Source organism: Salarias fasciatus (assembly GCF_902148845.1).
Source record: "Salarias fasciatus chromosome 23 unlocalized genomic scaffold, fSalaFa1.1 super_scaffold_20, whole genome shotgun sequence".
NCBI classification, from domain to species: domain Eukaryota; kingdom Metazoa; phylum Chordata; class Actinopteri; order Blenniiformes; family Blenniidae; genus Salarias; species Salarias fasciatus.
In genome coordinates, this window is record NW_021941230.1 from 4,581,809 (window position 1) to 4,600,880 (window position 19,072).

Here is a 19,072-nt window from a genome sequence, read left to right on the forward strand (position 1 = left end):
ATTGAATTTAATTGATGTGTGTGCGGTGCATTCTGCGCAAAAACTGCTCTGGATGGTCAGGTTAGTTTAATTGTTTGACTGTTGTATTTACACCTTTTTAGAAGCTGCTCTTTTTTGTTATTCAAAGTTGTTCAGGTTGTGATTTTCATTTAATTGATGTGTGCGTGGCGCATTCTGCGCAAAAACTGTTCTTGATGGTTTTGCTAATTGTTTGTTGTATTTGCACTTTTTAAGCTGTTGCTAATAAAAGTTGTTTATATTTTGCACATTATGTTGTTATTGTTTCATTATTCGTGTTTGGTATTCAGTTTCTGAACGGTGTAGGGACAAGCCAATAGTTTGGTGATGCTGTGTGAGCCTTGAGTTGTATTTTTTTAATTAGTCACAGTAATGCCTTATACTGGGGTCAAATGCGGAGACACCATGACGGTATCAAAATTTGGATACCGCCCAACCCTAGTCCCAAAGTCACGCTGCAAAAACTGGAAAAATTCCAAATCTGCAACAATCAAAGAAGGAAGCCTCATAGAGGTCATATTTGCATGATCACTGTCGCATTTGCATGATCACACTCAACTGTATTCACTCTTCATATTCTGCTTGTGGACTCAGTCAACTTGTTGTCTTGTGGTGGGTCAGACTACTGGCTGTCTACACTGCAAAAACACAAAATCTTACCAGGTTCATTCATCTTGTTTTTAGTCAAAAAGTCTCATTTCATTTAAGGTAAATTTAGGACAGAGAGACTCATTTCTTGATTTAAAATTCTTCTGTCCAGATCTCTTTTTCAATGAAATGTACTTGCTGCATGGACACATCATTTCACTAGTTTTAAAAGTCACTTTCTTTAGTGTTTACTGTATTATGAGTTTTCAAAAAGTTGAGTTTCCTCATTTCCATGGAGACAGCATTTTCAAAAAGTTTACTTTCCACCCTATATCCACGGAGACGGAGCATTTTCACAAAATGTTGAGTTTATGCTCATTTGCTTGGAGATGGAATATTTTCAAAAAGTCGACTTTCCACCCCATATCCACGGACACTGACCATTTTCAAAAGTTTACTTTCCTCGCGTTTCCACGGAGGCAGTGTTTTCAAAAAGTTTACTTTCCACCCCATCTCCATGGAGACTAAGCATTTTCACAAAATGCTGTTTCCTCTCATTTCCAGGGAGATAATTTTTAAAAAGTTGAGTTTCTTCCCCGTTTCCATGGAGATGGAGTAGTTTCGAAAAGTTGAGTTTCCACTGCATTTCTGTGGAGACTGAGCATTTTCAAAAGTTTACTTTCCTCGCGTTTCCATGTTTCCATGGAGATGGAGCATTTTCAAGAAGTTGAATCTCCTCACATTGCCAAGGAGACAGCGTTTTCAAAAAGATGACTTTCATGTCGTTTCCATGGGGATGGAGCATTTTCCAAATAAAATTCCACCTCGAATATGTTTTCAAAAAGTTTTGACCACATCCCACTTTTCTTTCCTCCATCATATTCAAAATGTTCCACCAAGTGATTATTTCCACTTCATAGAAAACAGATTTAATCCGTCAACAACAGGAAAAACACTCGTCTCTTCAAGTCCGTTTATTCTAAAGGGAAAATATAGAATTCAATAAATATTGTGGCAAAGACATTTTGAAGGTGACATTCAAGAAAAAACATGGCGGCGCACACGGGGTGGGGGTTGGGTGGAACCGGAAGGCGGAGACCTTAAAAAGTGCATGATAGTTCAGTTTCCGTATCCAGTCTCATCGGGACAATGGAAAAAACAAACAAACAAACAGACGCACCGACACAGCAATGACTTCACATTATACCGACCACACGATGGCGCCGAGACGACCCGGCTCCTGACCACAGTGAGCAGCTTTCAACAGAGATGTGCAGATGAAGCTTCGTAAACCACTATCTTTATATTCTGAAGCCACAAGATGGTGCTATCTATTCAAGAAATGTTGGAGAGCACACTTGATTTTTAGTCCGTAAAACCAAGTGTGCCATCTAGTGGCTTCAGAAAATAACGACAGTGGTTCATGAAGCTTAATGAAGCTTCATGAACCACTGTCTTTATTTTCAACCACTTTCATTATTGTTAGTCCTCCAGCCTCCATTTTCGAAGCAAGAGTGTCACCTAGTGGCTTCAGAAAATAGAGTGGTTCATGAAGATTCATGAAGCTTCATGAACCGCTGTCTTCATTTTTTAAAAGCCACTAGATGGCACTATATGTTCAAGATGTTAGAGAGTACACTTCATTGCCAGTTCTCCAGCCTCTATTTTCAAACCAAGAGTGCCATCTTGGCTTCAGAAAATGAAGACAGTGGTTCATGAAGCTTCACTAACCACTGTCTTTATTTTCTGAAGCCACTAGATGGTGCCATCTGTTAAAGAAATTTTTGAGAGCTCACTTAAACACTGAACAAACATTACATAAAAAAAAACCAGACACTTAAACGAAGCCAGTCCTTACAACCAAGCGTGCCATCTAGTGGCTTCATAAAGTTAAGTTAGTGGTTCATGAACTTTCCTGAAGCTTCATGAATCACTGTTTTAATTTTCGGAATCCACTAGAAGGTGCTATCCGTTCAAGAAATACTTAAGAGCTCACTTCATTGCCAGCCCTTAGAATCAAGTACGCTATCTAGTGGCTTCAGAAAATAAAGACAGTGGTTCATGAAGATTCATGAAACTTCATGAAACACTGTCTATACATTCTGAAGACTCTAGATGGTGCTATCCGTCCCAGAAATATTTTAGAGCTCACTTCATTGCCAGTCCTTAGAACTAAGAGTGCCATCTAGTGGCTTCAGACAATAGAAACAGTGGTTTATGAAGCTTCGTCTGCAAATCACTTGCTTTCATCCTCCCAGCTTGGGTTTTTTTGGCTCCCATCCAGAGGATTTTTTTTTTTTTTTAAACGAGCGAATCCCACTGACATCACTCTTCCCACAGGAAGCCACCGACGTGTCACTTCCTGTCGCGGACATCACCGCCACCGCCTCCAGGCTTCCAGTTTTCTCGGAGTAATTCCAGTAAACCGACGGAGGTTCTTTGGCGTCCCGGGGCGAGATTCCCCGCCGGTCACATGACCGAGCAGCTCTTGGCTTTGTCCTTGCGCAGGTCCGACGCCACGGCGGCCAGGTCGGGCCGGCCCGGCATGTGCGAGATGCGCTGCTTGCCGGCGCGTGCCGCCGCCTTGCCGCGCTTGACGGCCTTGCCGCCCTTGTTGATGCAGGCCAGCGTGGCCACGTGGAAGATGTCCCGCACGCTGTTCTCCGACTGCTGCGCCGAGCACTCAATGTACGGCGCCGAGATCTGCTTGGCCATGCTGGAGCCCTGCGGGGGAGGGGAAGGGCATCAGCCATTCAGCAAAGCGATCAGCAATGTTACAGGTTCAAGCACACAAACAACAAATTAAATCAAAACATCAATAAATAAACATAAAGGAGTAGAATTAGACTCCAGTGACAAAGTTTTGAAAGTGATGTCTGTTTCCATGGTAACAGCAAAGCCATTGAAGTCAATGTAATGAGCCAGAGGTGGCGCCTCATGGTTTACCCATGGATTTGGAGTGTTTCCATGGAGACGGAAACTGTTTTTGAAAAGTTGAGTTCTGTCTAGTTTCCATGGAGATGGAGCTTTTTTAAAAAGTAGAATTTTTGCTTATTTTCATCAAGACAAAGTTTTCAAAAAGTTGAGTTTCCCCTAATTTCCATGGAGACAGATTTTTTTTTTTTTAAAAGTTGAGTTTCTATCCTGTTTCCATGGGGATGTGACATTTTCAAAGAGTTCCCATTTTGTTTCCATGGAGACGGAGCATTTTCAAAAAGCTGAGTTTCCTCTCACTTCCATGGAGACAGTTTTCAAAAAGCTGACTTTCCATCTTGTTCCCATAGAGACGGAGCATTTTTAAAAAAGAGCGTTTCCTCTCATTTACATGAAGACAGTTTTCAAAAATTTGAGTCTCCTCCCATTTCCATGGAAATGCCACATTTTTAAAAAGCTGATTTTCCTCCAATTTCCATGTGGACTAGGCATTTACAAAAAAAGCTCAGTTTCCTCTTGTCTCCATGGAAACAAGTGTTTTCAAAAAGTTCCATGTCTGAATCCATTTTCAAAACGTTGCATTTTCATTGACTCCGAACACCGTTATCATGTAAACAGACCCCAAAGACATTATCTAGTTTGATCAATTACATTGTTTTAATTTAGTAAATAAAGATAAACATATGTGAACTTTCAAGAAAATGATCCATTTAAGAAGAAAATAATGATTCGGTGTAAAAACTGCTTTTCTTTGGATCGGTTCCTGCTGAGACGGTACCTGGTCGTAGGAGACGGGCGTCTGGCGGTGGGAGGACAGCTCCACCAGGGTGCTCAGGTCGGTCCTCAGGTCCGACTTGCAGCCCACCAGCAGCATCTTGGTGTTGGGACAGAACTCCTGGATCTCTCCTTTCCACTGTGGGGGAGGGGCAAGAGGCAATCCATCAATAACCCATCAGAGTGTCGACTCAAAGGTCAAAGGTCACTTCCAGGATCAATGCCAGGTTTTGAACTACAAGTATAAGCAATCTGGACTACAACAAGGGCTCTGTGGTCAGTGTTTGTACACTGTAAAAAAATCTAAATCTGAGCAAGTTATTTAAACTTTTGAGTGAAAATGTCTCATTTGTTATTATTTATTTCAAAGTAAAAGTATCTTAATTTAAGTAAAAATTCTACTGATTCAACAACAAAAACTGTCTTGAGTTCAGAGAACTCCTAAATCAAGTTTTTGAATTTTGCTGAAATTTAATTTTGAAGTGAATTTATCTTAAATCCAGTAAAATGAGACATTTTCACTCAAAACAAATTCGAAAAACTTGCTCAGATTTTTATTTATTTTTATTTTTTTGGCAGTACAGAATTTATGAAAGCTGTATGAATGTAGATAAAATCTCAAAGTTGGTTAAAATATTGAAATGCAACATCTACACTGCAAAAAATATAAATCTGAGCAAGTTTTTTAAACTTGTTTTGAGTGAAAATGTCTCATTTTACTTCATTTAAGCTAAATTCACCTAAAAAAAATATATTTCATCAAGATAGAAAGACTTGATTTAAGAGAAGTTCTGTGAAATCATGACAATTTTCACTTTTTCTATTGACTGTTTTTTTTCATTTTTTTACGTGTTTCAAAGTCAAAGTTAGATTTTTCAAATATTTATCATTTTTATGGTACTAATAGTTTAAAATTCTGTTTTTCAGCATAAATTAGGTCGGAGTTTAGACTTGGAATAAGTGTGGGAAAAAAATATTTCATGTAAATAGTCTTTAAAAATTCAGAAAATTCAAGTTAAAAACCTGCTAATATTAAATATTTGAAATTAAAACAATAAAAACATTCAATGTTTACTATAATTATGCTTACAATTGATAAACTTAATTTTAAAAATATCATGTTTATTGTTTTTAATTGTATTTTTGCAAAGTATGGTCCTGATAAATTAAAAAAAAGGCAAATTTATCAACTTAAAAAAAAAAATAAGTAAAAATAAAAATTCCCACTTGGGATGTTTTTAACATAAAAACAGGAAGTGTCTCTTCAAAATAAAGGAGCGGTTTTGTGGCTTTTTTGAGTGGTGTGGTCAGATCAGATGACTGGACGATGAGTTGTGGACATGTGAGGGTCATTCCGTGACCTCTGACCTTCTTCAGCACGCTGTCCAGGGTCTCCGGGCGGCTGATGTCGAAGCAGACGAGCACGGCGTCCGAGTCGGGGTAGGAGAGCGGCCGCACGTTGTCGTAGTACGGCGACCCTGGAGGGACAAAATAAGAGATGACATCGCCGGTTGGGATATTATTAGACTAATTTAAAATTAAAAAAAATAAATAAATAAAAAAATTAAAATACATTCAAATTAAATTACAAAAATGTAAATTAATTAGAAAACTTAATTAAAAAAAATAATTGAAAAAATAAAGAAAACGTTAAATGAAAAACTAAGTTAAAAAGTTTAAAAAATTAAAACAAATTAAATAAAAAAAACCCTCCTCACTCTGTATGGCTCATGGATATTTTAGTTTTCATTAAATTGGAGAAAACATTGAGAGTGACCAAGTTTAACAAAATATGGGGTTGAATTTTTAAGTTATATAGAGAACTTAAATTGCCTTGATGTCCCATTGAAACACTGTAAAAAATGATGGCCAACACTGCAAAAAGTCTAAATCTGAGCACTTTTTTTTTAACTGGTCTTGAGTAAAAATGTCTAATTTTACTTGATATAAGATACATTCACTTAAATATTATATTTCAGCAAGATAAAAAGACTTAATTTTATCATTGATTTTAACATTTTTCTGAAAAAAAGATCTGGATAGAAGAATTTTAAATCAAGAAATAAGTCTCTCTGTCTTAAATTGATCTGAAATCAAGAGAGATGAGACTTTTTGACTGAAAAGATGAATGAACATAAGATTGTTTTTTTTCAGTTTTTGCAGTATATAAAAATAAGTTATATATAAATACAAGATTAATTTCAAGAGTACAACAGTCATTTTCTTTCATTCGGTGCCGATATTTTTTTATTTGGGCCACACTTTTTTATTTACAGTATAAGTTGTTTGTCTTGTGTTTAATCAACGATTGTTGAACATTTTCTTATATTTCTACACCAAAACCTTTATTTTGAAACTTATTTTTTTTACAAATGTCTTATTTTTTTCAGCCATAAATCCACTGTTTATCCTCCAAAAGTGTCAATTCAGTAAATAAGCAGGTTTCCTGCTTTATGCCAGTGTATGCTAACTGCTAAGCTAACAAAACTGCTGAGTCATGGCCTGTTTGCTTGCAGTACACTGCAAAAACTTAAATCTTACCAAGTTCATTCATCTTGTTTTCAGTCATAAAGTCTCATTTCACTTGATTTTCTTGATTTAAAAGAGTAATTTTCTTCAATTTAGTCTTGACATCTTGTATTTAAGCGATTCTTTTTTACAGCTTATGATGTTTATCTTGTATTTAATCAACAATTATTGAACATTTTCTTACATTTCTACATTAAAAACCTTTATTTTGACATTTTTCCAAATGTCTTATTTTTTCCAGACATAAATCCACTTTTTAATCCTCCAAAATTGTCAATTTGTGAAATAAATTTACATATTTATAAACTTACTTTTAACAAGTGGTTGTTTTTTTTGTGCTGTGTTGTAAAATCCAGCTTTACCCTTGCATTCATTCTTATTGCACATGTATATTTTACAGCAACCTTCAACAAAAAAAAAAAAAGTTCTGAAAAAAAAGAAGGAAAAAAAAACCTCTCAGCCAGCAAATTACTGCTTTCAGCATTTCTGACACTCGTTCGGCCGCTCAGCTATAATCCGGAGCGAGGAAAGCAAATATTGCCGCATCAGGAAGAGAAAAAAAGAAAGAAGAAGAAGGAAAATTATGCCGACTTCAGCAAGATGACTTCTTTAAAATAAATGAATGTCTTGATGGGGGAGGGGAGGGAACTCAGAGAGGAAACGACAAGCAGGGAGGGTGGCGTCATGTCAAGGTGAGGCAGGGGCGACCACACACACACACACACACACACACACACACACACACACACACACACAAACACACACACACACTCATATAAACACACATACGAGGCGGCAGCCAAGAATCTGGAGAATGTTGTCGCTGCTCTGGGAGGTCTTGCTAAAAAGCGGCGCTGCTGAGAAAAGCCAGGAATGTCCTGTCACACACACACACACACACACACACACACACACACACACACACACACACACACACACACACACACACACACTCTGAAACATTGCTTCCAGGTCCGGGCCTCAGACCGTAAATCACCACAGAAGAAGATAAAAACTTAAAAAAACTGAATTTTATAATCATGTCAGCCTGAGGAAAGCATGAAATATTTAAATCTGGCCGGCTGGATGAACCGATTCTGCGTTTAGAATAGACAAACAGTCCATCAATTATTTACAGATTTGGACGGAAACCAGCTGAGTGTTTAAATGTCACTTCTGCACTGCAAAAAGTCAAAATCTGAGCAAGTTTTTTTTAAACTCGTTTAGAGTGACAATGTCTCATTTTACTGGATTTTAGATAAATTCACTTAAAATTTTTTTGCTTTATTGAAGATAATGTTACTTTGAAATAAGTTAAAAAAAAATCTGCCAACAGAACAAGTGAAAATCATCTTGATTTCAGAGAACTTTGCTGAAATAAAGTCTTTTTATCTTGATAAAATATAATTTGTAAGTTAATTTATCTTACACAGAGTAAAATGAGACATTTTCACTCAAAACAAGTTTAAAAAAATGCTTAGCTTTGGAATTTTTGCAGTGTGAGTGTTTAAATGTCACTTCTACGCTGCAAAAAGTTAAAATCTGAGTTTTTTAAACTTGCATTGACTGAAAATGTCTCATTTTACTTGATGAAATATAAATTAACTTAAAAAAGAATACTTCACCAAGATAGAAAGATTTTATTTCATTTAACTTCTCTTAAATCAAGTCTTTCTATCTTGCTCAAATAGATTTTTTTCAGTGAATTTAGCTTAAATTAAGTAAAATGAGTCATTTTTACCCAAAACAAGTTTAATAAACTTGCTCAGATTTTGATTTTTTGCAGTGCACAACTTTAAGAAAGTTGGAAAATAAACTGAAAACATCCTGAAAATACTTCAGATTTCTGTTCTTTATGTTTTATGCCAAGAAAGCATCATAAAAATAATGTGAATAACTAAATATTTGCCTCATTGACTTCATCCGTGGAAAAAAATGCTGTAATAGACCCAATACTGCCCCCTGTGGTCAGTTTATTTGAGGTAGTTTCCTGACAAGCACCTATGGATGCATTACCAATGCATGGAATCACGGTATGCTGATGACATTCTACTCTACATGAGAAAATGAAATTTTACAGAAAAAAAATACTTTTTGTATTTCTTTTTTAAGAAACTAAAACAAAAGTGTATTTACACAACTGTAAAAAAATGCTGTAGTGTCCATTAGGAGTCTCAAAAATCTTACTGTGCAACAGAAATTTCCCATTTTCTTGAAAATCACTTTCCAAAATCGACATATAAATGTGGCGTTCAGGATGCATTTCATTAAGTAGGTATCTTTCCAGTAGCTCGTCTAATTTGAAAATTGGAAATTCTACATGTGGATCCAACAGCTAGTTCAAGTTAATTCAGAGTTTAGTGTTAATTCCTCCCAAATATTCACATAAATGTGGCGTTCAGGAGCCACTGAGTTAACTTAATATCTTTCCAGTAGCTTTTCCAACTCAACCTTTCAGAATTAATGTTCCGGATTAAAACGTTCATATATTGTAGATGTGACGTTCGGGATACATTTCATTATAACAATATCTTTCCAATAACCTGTCTTATTTGAAAATGGAAAATTCTAAATGTGGCGTTCAGGAACCACTGAATTCCCAAGGTATCTTTCCAACTTGTGTAAATGTATATATGTGGCATTCAGGGCCCAACAGCTAGTCTAACTTCGTTAGGAGGGTTTTGGATCAATTCTACCAAATATTCACATAAATGTGGCGTTCAGGATCCACTGAGTAAACTTAATATCTTTCCAAAAGCTTTTCCAATTCAACCTTTTAGAGTTAACAGGTCTGGATTAAAATATTTGTATAAATGTGGCGTTCAGGACACATTTCATATCATATCTTTCCAATCGGTTGTCCAATTTGAAAATGGGAAATTCTTAATGCGGCGTTCAGGATCCACTGAGTTAACTTTAATATCATTCCAATTCAACTTTTTAGAGTTAACCTCTATCTGGATTAAAACGTTCCTATAAATGTGGCGTTCAGGAGCCACTGAGTTCACTAGACATTTTTCCGACTTTAATTTCTATATACAGGAGATTTAAAGGTGCTGTAGGCAGGGTTCCGCATCTCCGCCATCTTGCTTAGGGTTACCTAAGCAAGATGGCGATTTGACCCATCTAAGATGGCGATTTGAAACCCAGCACAGCCAATCCGGTCCTGTTTTCTCTGACATCACGCCCTTACGCAAGTTAAGCCCCTCCCACAAGAAGTGCCACGAACGCCCCTCGACCAATCACGGTTAGAGCCTCAGGGGCTCTTCTGATTGGTCAAAGATACCTGGAGCTGTCGAGATTCCTTTTCAGCTCAGAACAGAGACAGATGGAAATGCTGCGCCCTCGCGGTAGTGCAATTATGCTACACTCCTAAAGGATTATCAATGGATACTGTAACATTTAATCCAAAGAAAACACAGAAAAATTAGCATTGCATAGCAAAATCCTGCCTACAGCACCTTTAAAGGCAACACGGTTTTCCAAAACATATGAGGCGTTCAGGATCCGCCTAGTTTAAATCCACCTATCCACCTAGATTAAAATATTCCTATAAATGAGGCGTTCAGGGTCCAGTTAAACTGTATGTAGTCCTGGTTTGACCATTTCAAAAAAGCTGCAATTCATCCCTTCTTTACCCACTGGAAATCCATTCAATCAGTCACAACAACTCCCAACAAAACACCAGATGCCCAGCAGCAATCATCGACACAGGAAATTCAAGGCCGGGAGGAATGCTGCCCCCCCCCCCCCCCCCCCCCGACAAGAATTTATTCCTCATTTTTCACGGTCGTCTCCCAATCAATCACAACCACGCTTCATTGTTTGAAAAAGGGTTCTTTCTCCCTCCCTCATGACTGAAAGGCTCAACCGTCCAGTCGGTTGACATTTCACAACACAACGCATCGATTCTGAGAGGAATCCGAGGCGCCGGAGCGAAGCAGCGTGTGGGGTCCGCCGGTGGGGGGGGGGGACGCCGGCGACATACCTGCCAGATTAAAGTACCTTTTCGAGGCAAATCCTCCAAATTTGCCTCAACATAAACAGGAAAAAATAACACGTTTCCACAAATTCCTTTTCAGGAATGATGGCCTTGCTGTTTTGAGAACAGCGCCCTCCCCCCCCCTCGGGGTCATCTTCCTGCCAAGCGGATAGATAAAGAGGAAATCCCAGAGCTAAACGCCGTCTAATTAGCTCCTGTCATTGTTTCCCCCGCAGGATCTCTAAATCTGGAAAGCGAGGAACGAGGAACACGCCCTCTCTTCTCTTTTCACACGGATTTCCTCCACAAACCGTCACCGTGGAGGGAAGATCCGGGACGTCATGCGCTATTCGTGGAAGGTGACGCGTTGATTCAAGGCCCCAGATGTTTCCCAAACAGATAAATCGTCCTAGAGACCGGTGCCGCCTCGCCGAGGAAGGCAAGAATTCGGCAAGGCCTTGCTGAATTACCGCTTCAGGGACACCTGTGTGTGTGTTTGTGTGTGGGAAAATAAAGCCTGACACGTAACGTCTCGGCGGCCGCGGCGAAGACAAACAGCAGAGGACAAAGAGCGGTTGACTCTCCGGTGATGCCGGGCGCCGTTGCCGTGGTTACATATCCGATCCAGCGAGGTGAAATCAGCTGGAGAGATCAGTGTTATTAGCTTTTACCCTACATGTATAGAAACATTTAACCCCGCCCCCCCTTGCTGTAATTTGACCCCCTGCATCAGTCAAACTGACAAGTGGCGAAAGGTAGTGATGCATTATGGGAGAATGCCATTTGTTACGGTACGGGCGATGTGGATTTAATAAGTTACGGGCCATTAAAGAAGCGGTATAGTGAGATTGCTTGGGGTCAGAGGTCACGTCAGGATGTGACGTGGACTGCAATGCATCATGGGTAGTAAAACAAATTGAAAGCAAAACAAAGGTATTGAGGACGTCACATTAGCTCCGCCCATCTTTTATATACAGTCTATGGATGATGTCACGTTAGCTCCGCCCATCTTTATATACAGTCTATGGATGATGTCATGTTAGCTCCGCCCATCTTTATATACAGTCTATGGATGATGTCATGTTAGCTCCGCCCATCTTTTATATACAGTCTATGGATGACGTCACGTTAGCTCCACCCATCTTTATATACAGTCTATGGATGATGTCATGTCAGCTCCGCCCATCTTTATATACAGTCTATGGATGATGTTATGTTAGCTCTGCCCATCTTTAATATATAGTCTATGGTCGGGACCAATCAAGTGAGCCTCACTTCTTCTTCATCAGGCTTTACTTCCTCTCTGGTTAGCGGTCGTTTTGGGTGGTGGCGCCCCCTAATGAGCATTTGTTGTAGTTGTGCGATGGTTTGGACCCCCTCCCCAGAACCGGATCCTGGACTATTCCAGTATGAAAACAGCCGAAATTTACAGTACATTCCGAGGCGAATGCAGCTTATTAAGTTCCATATACAGTTTTGATGCCCACACAAAAAAAAACATATCTTATGATGCATTTATAAAGTTAGGGTTCAGAGAAGAGAACATTTTATCAAATTTTACCTATTTTTGTATTTGTTTTTAACAGTCTTGCTCAGTCTTTCTATTTTCAAGTATTTTTCATTGACAGTTTTGAAATTTTAGCTTTATACTTCCTTTTAAGCAGTTTCGCATGCCCCCCCCCCCCCCCCCCCCTCCGCCCCCCTCGATCAGGATTAATACTCTGATCCCAGCATGCATCACTTCAGACAGTAAACTGGAAGAAACATCCAGGCGGCGTTATTTGATTTTGGGTTTGGCAAGTGGGATTGCATCACCACTTCCTGTCCGTCCGTCTCTTTCACAGTGAGCTTGTTAGTTTAGTAAATCATGGGCTGAGAGCGACGTCCCGTCTTACGTAATCCTGAAGAGGAACCTCCAAGGATCTTAAAAATCCGACGTCTCAAGGTGCGTTCAGTGACGCCACTCTGAAAAGAAAATCTAAATCTGAACAAGTTTCTTTTTAAAACTTGAGTGAAAATGTCTGAGTTTACTGGGTTTAAGATAAATTCGCTTAAAAATTGCATTTCATCAAGATAGAAAGACTTAATTTAAAGCGATACTTCAACATTTTGGCAAATTGGCCCATCTAAGGCAATTCGGTAGTCATTTAGAACAGCATACTTACTTTTCTTGTGAGGGCGAGCTGTTGTTTATTCAGCGGTGCGTCTGAGGAGAGCTTCATGGCGGACATAATGGAAGTGGACGGTACAGTTGCTTCCCTCGTCAAACTCATCAAATACACAATCCAACAACCCCAAAACACACTTTGGTGGACACGTTATAATCCGCACATTCACTACGCTGTGAAACACCAACAAATAATATTGTAGCATTACGACATTGAAGCAAATATTGGGAACTACTTTTTCTTTTGAGATCACTACGCCCAGACGCCATGTTTAGTAAGTAGTTCCGTCTTAGCAATCTTCGCAAAAAAAACGCTCAATCTCGTAATTTTGCATTAATATTTCACAGCGTAGTGAATGTGCGGATTATAACGTGTCCACCAAAGTGTGTTTTGGGGTTGTTGGATTGTGTATTTGATGAGTTTGACGAGGGAAGCAACTGTACCATCCACTTCCATTATGTCCGCCGTGAAGCTCTCCTCAGACTCACCGCTGAATAAACAACAGCTCGCCCTCACAAAAAAAGTAAGTATGCTGTTCTAAATGACTACCGAATTGCCCTAGATGGGCCAATTTGCCAAAATGTTGAAGTATCGCTTTAAGAGAAGTTCTCTGAAATCAAGATAATTTTACTTGTTCTACTGGCAGATTTTTTTTTTTTACTAATTTCAAAGTAAAAGCATCTTAATTTAAGTTTTATTTTTGAAATATTTATTATTTTTGTATTAACAGTTTAAAATTTTGTTTTTCAGCATAAAATACAAAAAAAAAAATCATATTTGAAAAATCAAACTTAAATTAAGATGCTTTTACTTTGAATCGTGAATTTATTAATTTAATAATAAGTGTAATAAGTGATAAAAATCATCATCATCGTCATAATAATAATAAATCTAATGATACTACTACTAATAACAATAATACTAATCATAAAGTAATAAAGTGTAGTGAATTTATCTCAAATCAAGTCAACTGAGACTTTTTCACTCAAAACAAGCTGAAATAAACTTGCAGAGATTTTGACTTTTTACAGTGTAACCGAAGACCCTGAACGCACCGTGAGGGGACACCGATCCAGGATTCCCCAACACACTAGATTGGAGGTAGGGCTTTCGGTGATCCCCGTGAGGGAGGGACGGTGGGGGGGGAAATCGGGGCCCGGGGCTCCGGATCGGGTACAAAGGGAGTCTTTGTAAAGAGGAGGAAGTGGAAACCTTTAAGTCTGAGGAATGCCAGACATGCGGCTCCGATTCGCTGAGCCCAGAAATGTGATCCCCGGCGCAACAATGGCCGCCGCCAGGACACACACACACACACACACACACACACACACACACACACACACACAACAAATCAAATGAGATCCACGAGGGTAGAACACGCGAACGTCTGTTGCCTCACGGAATTAGAGCAAACAGGAAGTGGTTTCGTCTGTCTGAGTCCTGAATAAGGACATTATCAATGTTCCAGTTGTGTAAAAAAAAAAACAAAATCTGTTTCAACAAGTTGTGCCAGAGACGGAGAGATTAGCGCCGGAAACAATCGCTTGGTTGACGTCAAAGAGACCACAATTCAGTTCATTCAGAAAACTGTGAGGCTTTTGTTTACACAAACTTTTGGAAAACGGCTTCCGAGGTGGAAGTTTTTGAAACCGCTGCGACGTCTTTGTGAAAATGTGACCTTTGAGATTCACTGGCAAGTTTCTGAAATCAGGTTCTGATGGGTTAAATGCAGAGATACTTCATTTGTCCTGCTGTAGACATACATTAGATAGAGCAGGTGACCTCACCAAGATGGCCGCCCATGTCTGCTCTTTATAGGTCTATGTTCAACAGCCAGGACCGATGTGATTGGTTGGTCAGGTGGACGAAACTTCTGATTGGTCAGCATAGAGTCAGAGCATGTAGAACCGTTTTACAATCTAGAATCTGTTGACATTTTAAAACCTTAACGAGTTTTTTTCTTGTTTTCGTTGTAAACAAAATGAGACACACACACACACACACACACACACACACACACACACACACACACACACACATATATAAAGCTACTCATTCAGACTCCAGCTGCTTCCTGTGCAGATCTGAAGGAATCACCAAATAAAAACTGGTCTTTCGGGCGAGTTCTTGGTCTGGTTGGGGACTGGTCGGTTCTATGTGGGTCCAACAGGGTCCAACTGGGTCTGGCTGGGGTCTGGTCGGGTCCAACTGGGTCTGGTTGGGTTGGGCTGGGGTCTGGTCAGGGCCTGGCCAGATCTGGTTGCGTCTAGTCGGGTCTGTTCTGGGTCTGGTTGCCTCTGGTCAGGTCTGGGCTGGATGTGGTCAGATGGGACTGGTTTTAGTCAGGTCTGGTCGGGTCTAACTGGGTCTGGTCTAGGACTAGCTGGTCCAGTCTGGCCGGGTCTGGGTTGGATCTGGTTGCGTCTGGTCGGGTCTGGTCAAGTCTGGTCACATCAAGTGTGGTCTGGCTGCGCCTAGCTGGGTCTGGTCTGGTCTGGCTGGGTCTAGTTGGGTCTACCTGGGTCTGGATCAGGTCTGGTCTGGTCCCAAACAGGAGTCCATCCCATAATGACCCTGAACCGCCTCCCCCCTCCTCACTGAGCAGAACAAAGACCACCGTCCACTGGAGGTGTGTTTGTCTTCATCACTGCCTGCTGCTCTTTGTCCACACACACACACACACACACACACACACACACACACACACACACACACACACACACACACACACACACACACACGCCCCTCAGGAGATAAGCCATCGATTGGATGGCGGGTGTCTTCACCGAGGGGACCAGTGGTGTATCAGTCTGTGTTTGTGCCTGTAGGGGGAGGAGGGGGGATCAACCCACCTAATAGGAAACACACACACACACACACACACACACACACACACACACACACACACACACACACGTTCTGCTTTATGAGAGAAGAAGAAGAGAAATGGCTCCAGGCGTCCGGCCAACACACCGCAATAAAACTCAATTCTCACTCTCATTTCTGCACCTCCACACACACACACATACTTCTGGTGTGTGTGTGTGTGTGTGTGTGTGTGTGTGTGTGTGTGTGTGGGTGGGTGGAGGTTCACATCTCTCTCCAGGAGGAATCAAACGGCGGCGTTTTCCCAAGAGAGTCGCTCAGGAATGTGACGGCGACAACAGCTGGCACACACACACACACACACACACACACACACACACACACACACACACGCACACACACACACACACTATTCAGCACTTTAGGCACTGATTGATGGGGAAGAAAACGCATTTGTTGACACACACTCTGCACACACACTGATTTTTTGAACCTTGACCCCCCCCCCAAAAAAAAAAACAAGAAACTTGCACAACTTCCCACGCGCGCGTGCACGCCACATGCACGAATCCATCTCGGTTAAAGGTGAGAACCCCTCTGATCAGCTCCATGCATTTCAAACGGGTCACGGATTTATTTTAATTTTAAAAAATAAACTACAACACGCACGCGCGTGAATCTTGACGTCACGATAGAGCATTTTTTTTCTAATTTTTTTTTTTTTTAATTTCTTACCTGACGTGTCCCACAGGCTGAGCTCGATGCGCTGCGTGTCGATCTCGAAGCTGGCCGTGTAGTTCTCGAACACCGTGGGGACGTAGCTCTGCGCGAGAGACACCAAACACGCGCGCGTCCTTCAGCATCCAATGACACGTGCGCGTGGACGCGTGCGTGTGGATGCGTGCGGGAGCTCACCTCGGGGAAGCAGTCCTTGGCGAACACGTGCAGCAGCGCCGTCTTCCCGCACTGGCTGTCGCCCACCACCACGATCTTACACTTCACGCTCTGCGCGGGATCCATGGCGGCTCTCGTGCACGCGCGTCTCTCCTTCATTGGGTTTTTTTCTCCCTTTTGGTCTGGATTGAGATCGATGAAGAGGAGGAAGAGGAAGATGATGAAGAAGAAGAAGAAGGACGCGATCGGGAGGATCCGTTACGCACGTCGTGCGCGCGTCCTCGGTGCGTCCTCCTCGTGCGTGTCCCCGCGCGCTCTGAGCCCGGCCCAGGCCGTCTGCTCGTATTTATAACGTCGGAGGAGGAGGAGGCGTGTGTGTGTGTGTGTGTGTGTGTGTGTGTGTGTGTGTGTGTGTGTGTGTCGAGGGAGAACACACACACACACACACACACACACACACACACACACACACACACTCGTCCCTCCCCCCCAGGTCGAGCCGGTCACGCGCTGGCGCCCCCGTTTGGACGCAACTATCAGAAAATGAGTCAATTCCACCAAAATAAGTGGGTCAGTTTCACTGTTTTGTATTGAATTTTAACATTAAAACACAAAAAAATATATTTTTTGATTTGTTTTTGTTTTTTTAATTATTAATAAAATAAAAAAATAACAGAAAAACTAAATTTGAATACATGTACAATATAACTAAAAAGTATTTTTTTTCATATAAAAAGAAAAATATTTCACGTTATATTTACAAGTCAAAATAAAATTATTTGTTCAAACTCACATGAGAAAATTAATAAAGGGACAATATTTTATGTGAAATTTTCAAGTGAAGAAAATTTCATGTAAATCACCAAACAATAAAAATTTTCGGAAATATTTTCTTTTCAAAACAAGAATATTTTAGTTTAAATCTTTAGGTGAAAAAATTAACTTTAAATCAAAATTTCATGTAAAAGTTCCCACTACACATAAATTTCCAGTCAAAATAAAATAAAATAAAATAAAATAAAATGAAATAAAATAAAATAAAATAAAATACAAACTTTTCTGTGAAAAAAATTGAAAATCTCACATTAAATTTTTTAATTAAAAAGAAACAAAAAATTATCAGCTAAATTTCTATGTAAAAGAGAACATTTACATAAAATTATGTAACAACATAAATATTATACATTTGATTTTGCTTTTCTTTAATGTAAAAAAAAAACCCAACAGCGCCACCTGGCTGCCTGGAATGCTCACTACACCGTTTCCAAAATGTTACTGTGTAAACATGAAACTTTTATAAAACAAAAACCAATAAACAACATGTTTTGGCTTGATTTCCCATCAAAAAAATCACCTGAAAACGTCTAATAAAAGAGCTCAAACCCCATTTTTTCCAGGTATAACTACAAAAAAAATGGACTTTTAACCCTTTGTTCCTGACAGATTCCATTATTTTCCCATCATGTGTTTTATGCTAATGAAGTCATGACTTCATGCGCCGCTAACCTGCAAACTTCCCTGAAGAATCAGGTCATCCCCGCCATGATTCACCCTTCACACACAAACACAGATCATTCCGTGTGTGTGTGTGTGTAGCGCTGCCCCTCGGTCAAACGTCCGCCCGGCCAAACGAAACAAATGGTTTGTTAAAAGCAAATGTCAGATGAAAGCGAGCCAAATCAAGAGCCGGTCAGTATTAATTACTCCGTTCCGCTCTGCTGGCAGCGTTTCACGCACCAGAAAACCACAGAAAAACCCTGATTGGCAGATTTAAAAAAAAAAAATTGTATTTCAATGTAAGAGCATATTAATTTTTTTTTTTTTTTTTTTTTAAAGGCAGATTTTGGAAGCTATTTTCAAATAAAAGTATCTTTTTTAATTTTAAAGAACTTCACTTGTTCTATTTGCAAATATTTGGAATTATTTCAAAGTAAAAGTATCTTAACATGATAATTAAAAAAAATTCACTTGTTGTATGGGCAGATTTTGAAACTTATTTCAAAGTAAAAGTCTCTTAATTTAATTTTTTTTTAAATTCACTTGTTCGATTGGCAGATTTTTTAAAACTCATTTCAAAGTAAAAGTATCTTAATTTAATTTTTAAAAAGTTCAGTTGTTCTATTGGCAGATTTTTTAAACTTATTTCAAAATAAAAGTATCCTAATTTAATTTAAAAAAATCGCTTTTTCTATTGGCACATTAGTTAAAACTAATTTCAAAGTAAAATATCGCAATTTCATCAAAAAATAAGAACATTTTCACTTGTTTCATTGGTAGATTTTTTTCACTTATTTCAAAGTGAAAGTAAAAAAAAATGCCAACAGAACAAGTGAAAACTCTTGATTTCAGAGAACTTCTC

The 19,072-nt window shown here is 39.5% G+C and overlaps 1 protein-coding gene across 1 annotated transcript; it reads right to left on the minus strand.

Moving 5' to 3' along the window:
* Positions 1-1,565: 1,565 nt before the first annotated feature.
* On the minus strand, positions 1,566-17,017 carry rnd3a (Rho family GTPase 3a). Its single transcript, XM_030086442.1, has 5 exons — positions 16,735-17,017; positions 16,555-16,642; positions 5,683-5,792; positions 4,319-4,453; positions 1,566-3,330 (listed from the first exon to the last, which is right to left on the minus strand). Exons 1-5 carry the CDS (start codon positions 16,870-16,872, stop codon positions 3,076-3,078), a joined length of 726 nt encoding a protein of 241 aa, XP_029942302.1. The 5' UTR covers positions 16,873-17,017; the 3' UTR covers positions 1,566-3,075.
* Positions 17,018-19,072: the final 2,055 nt, after the last annotated feature.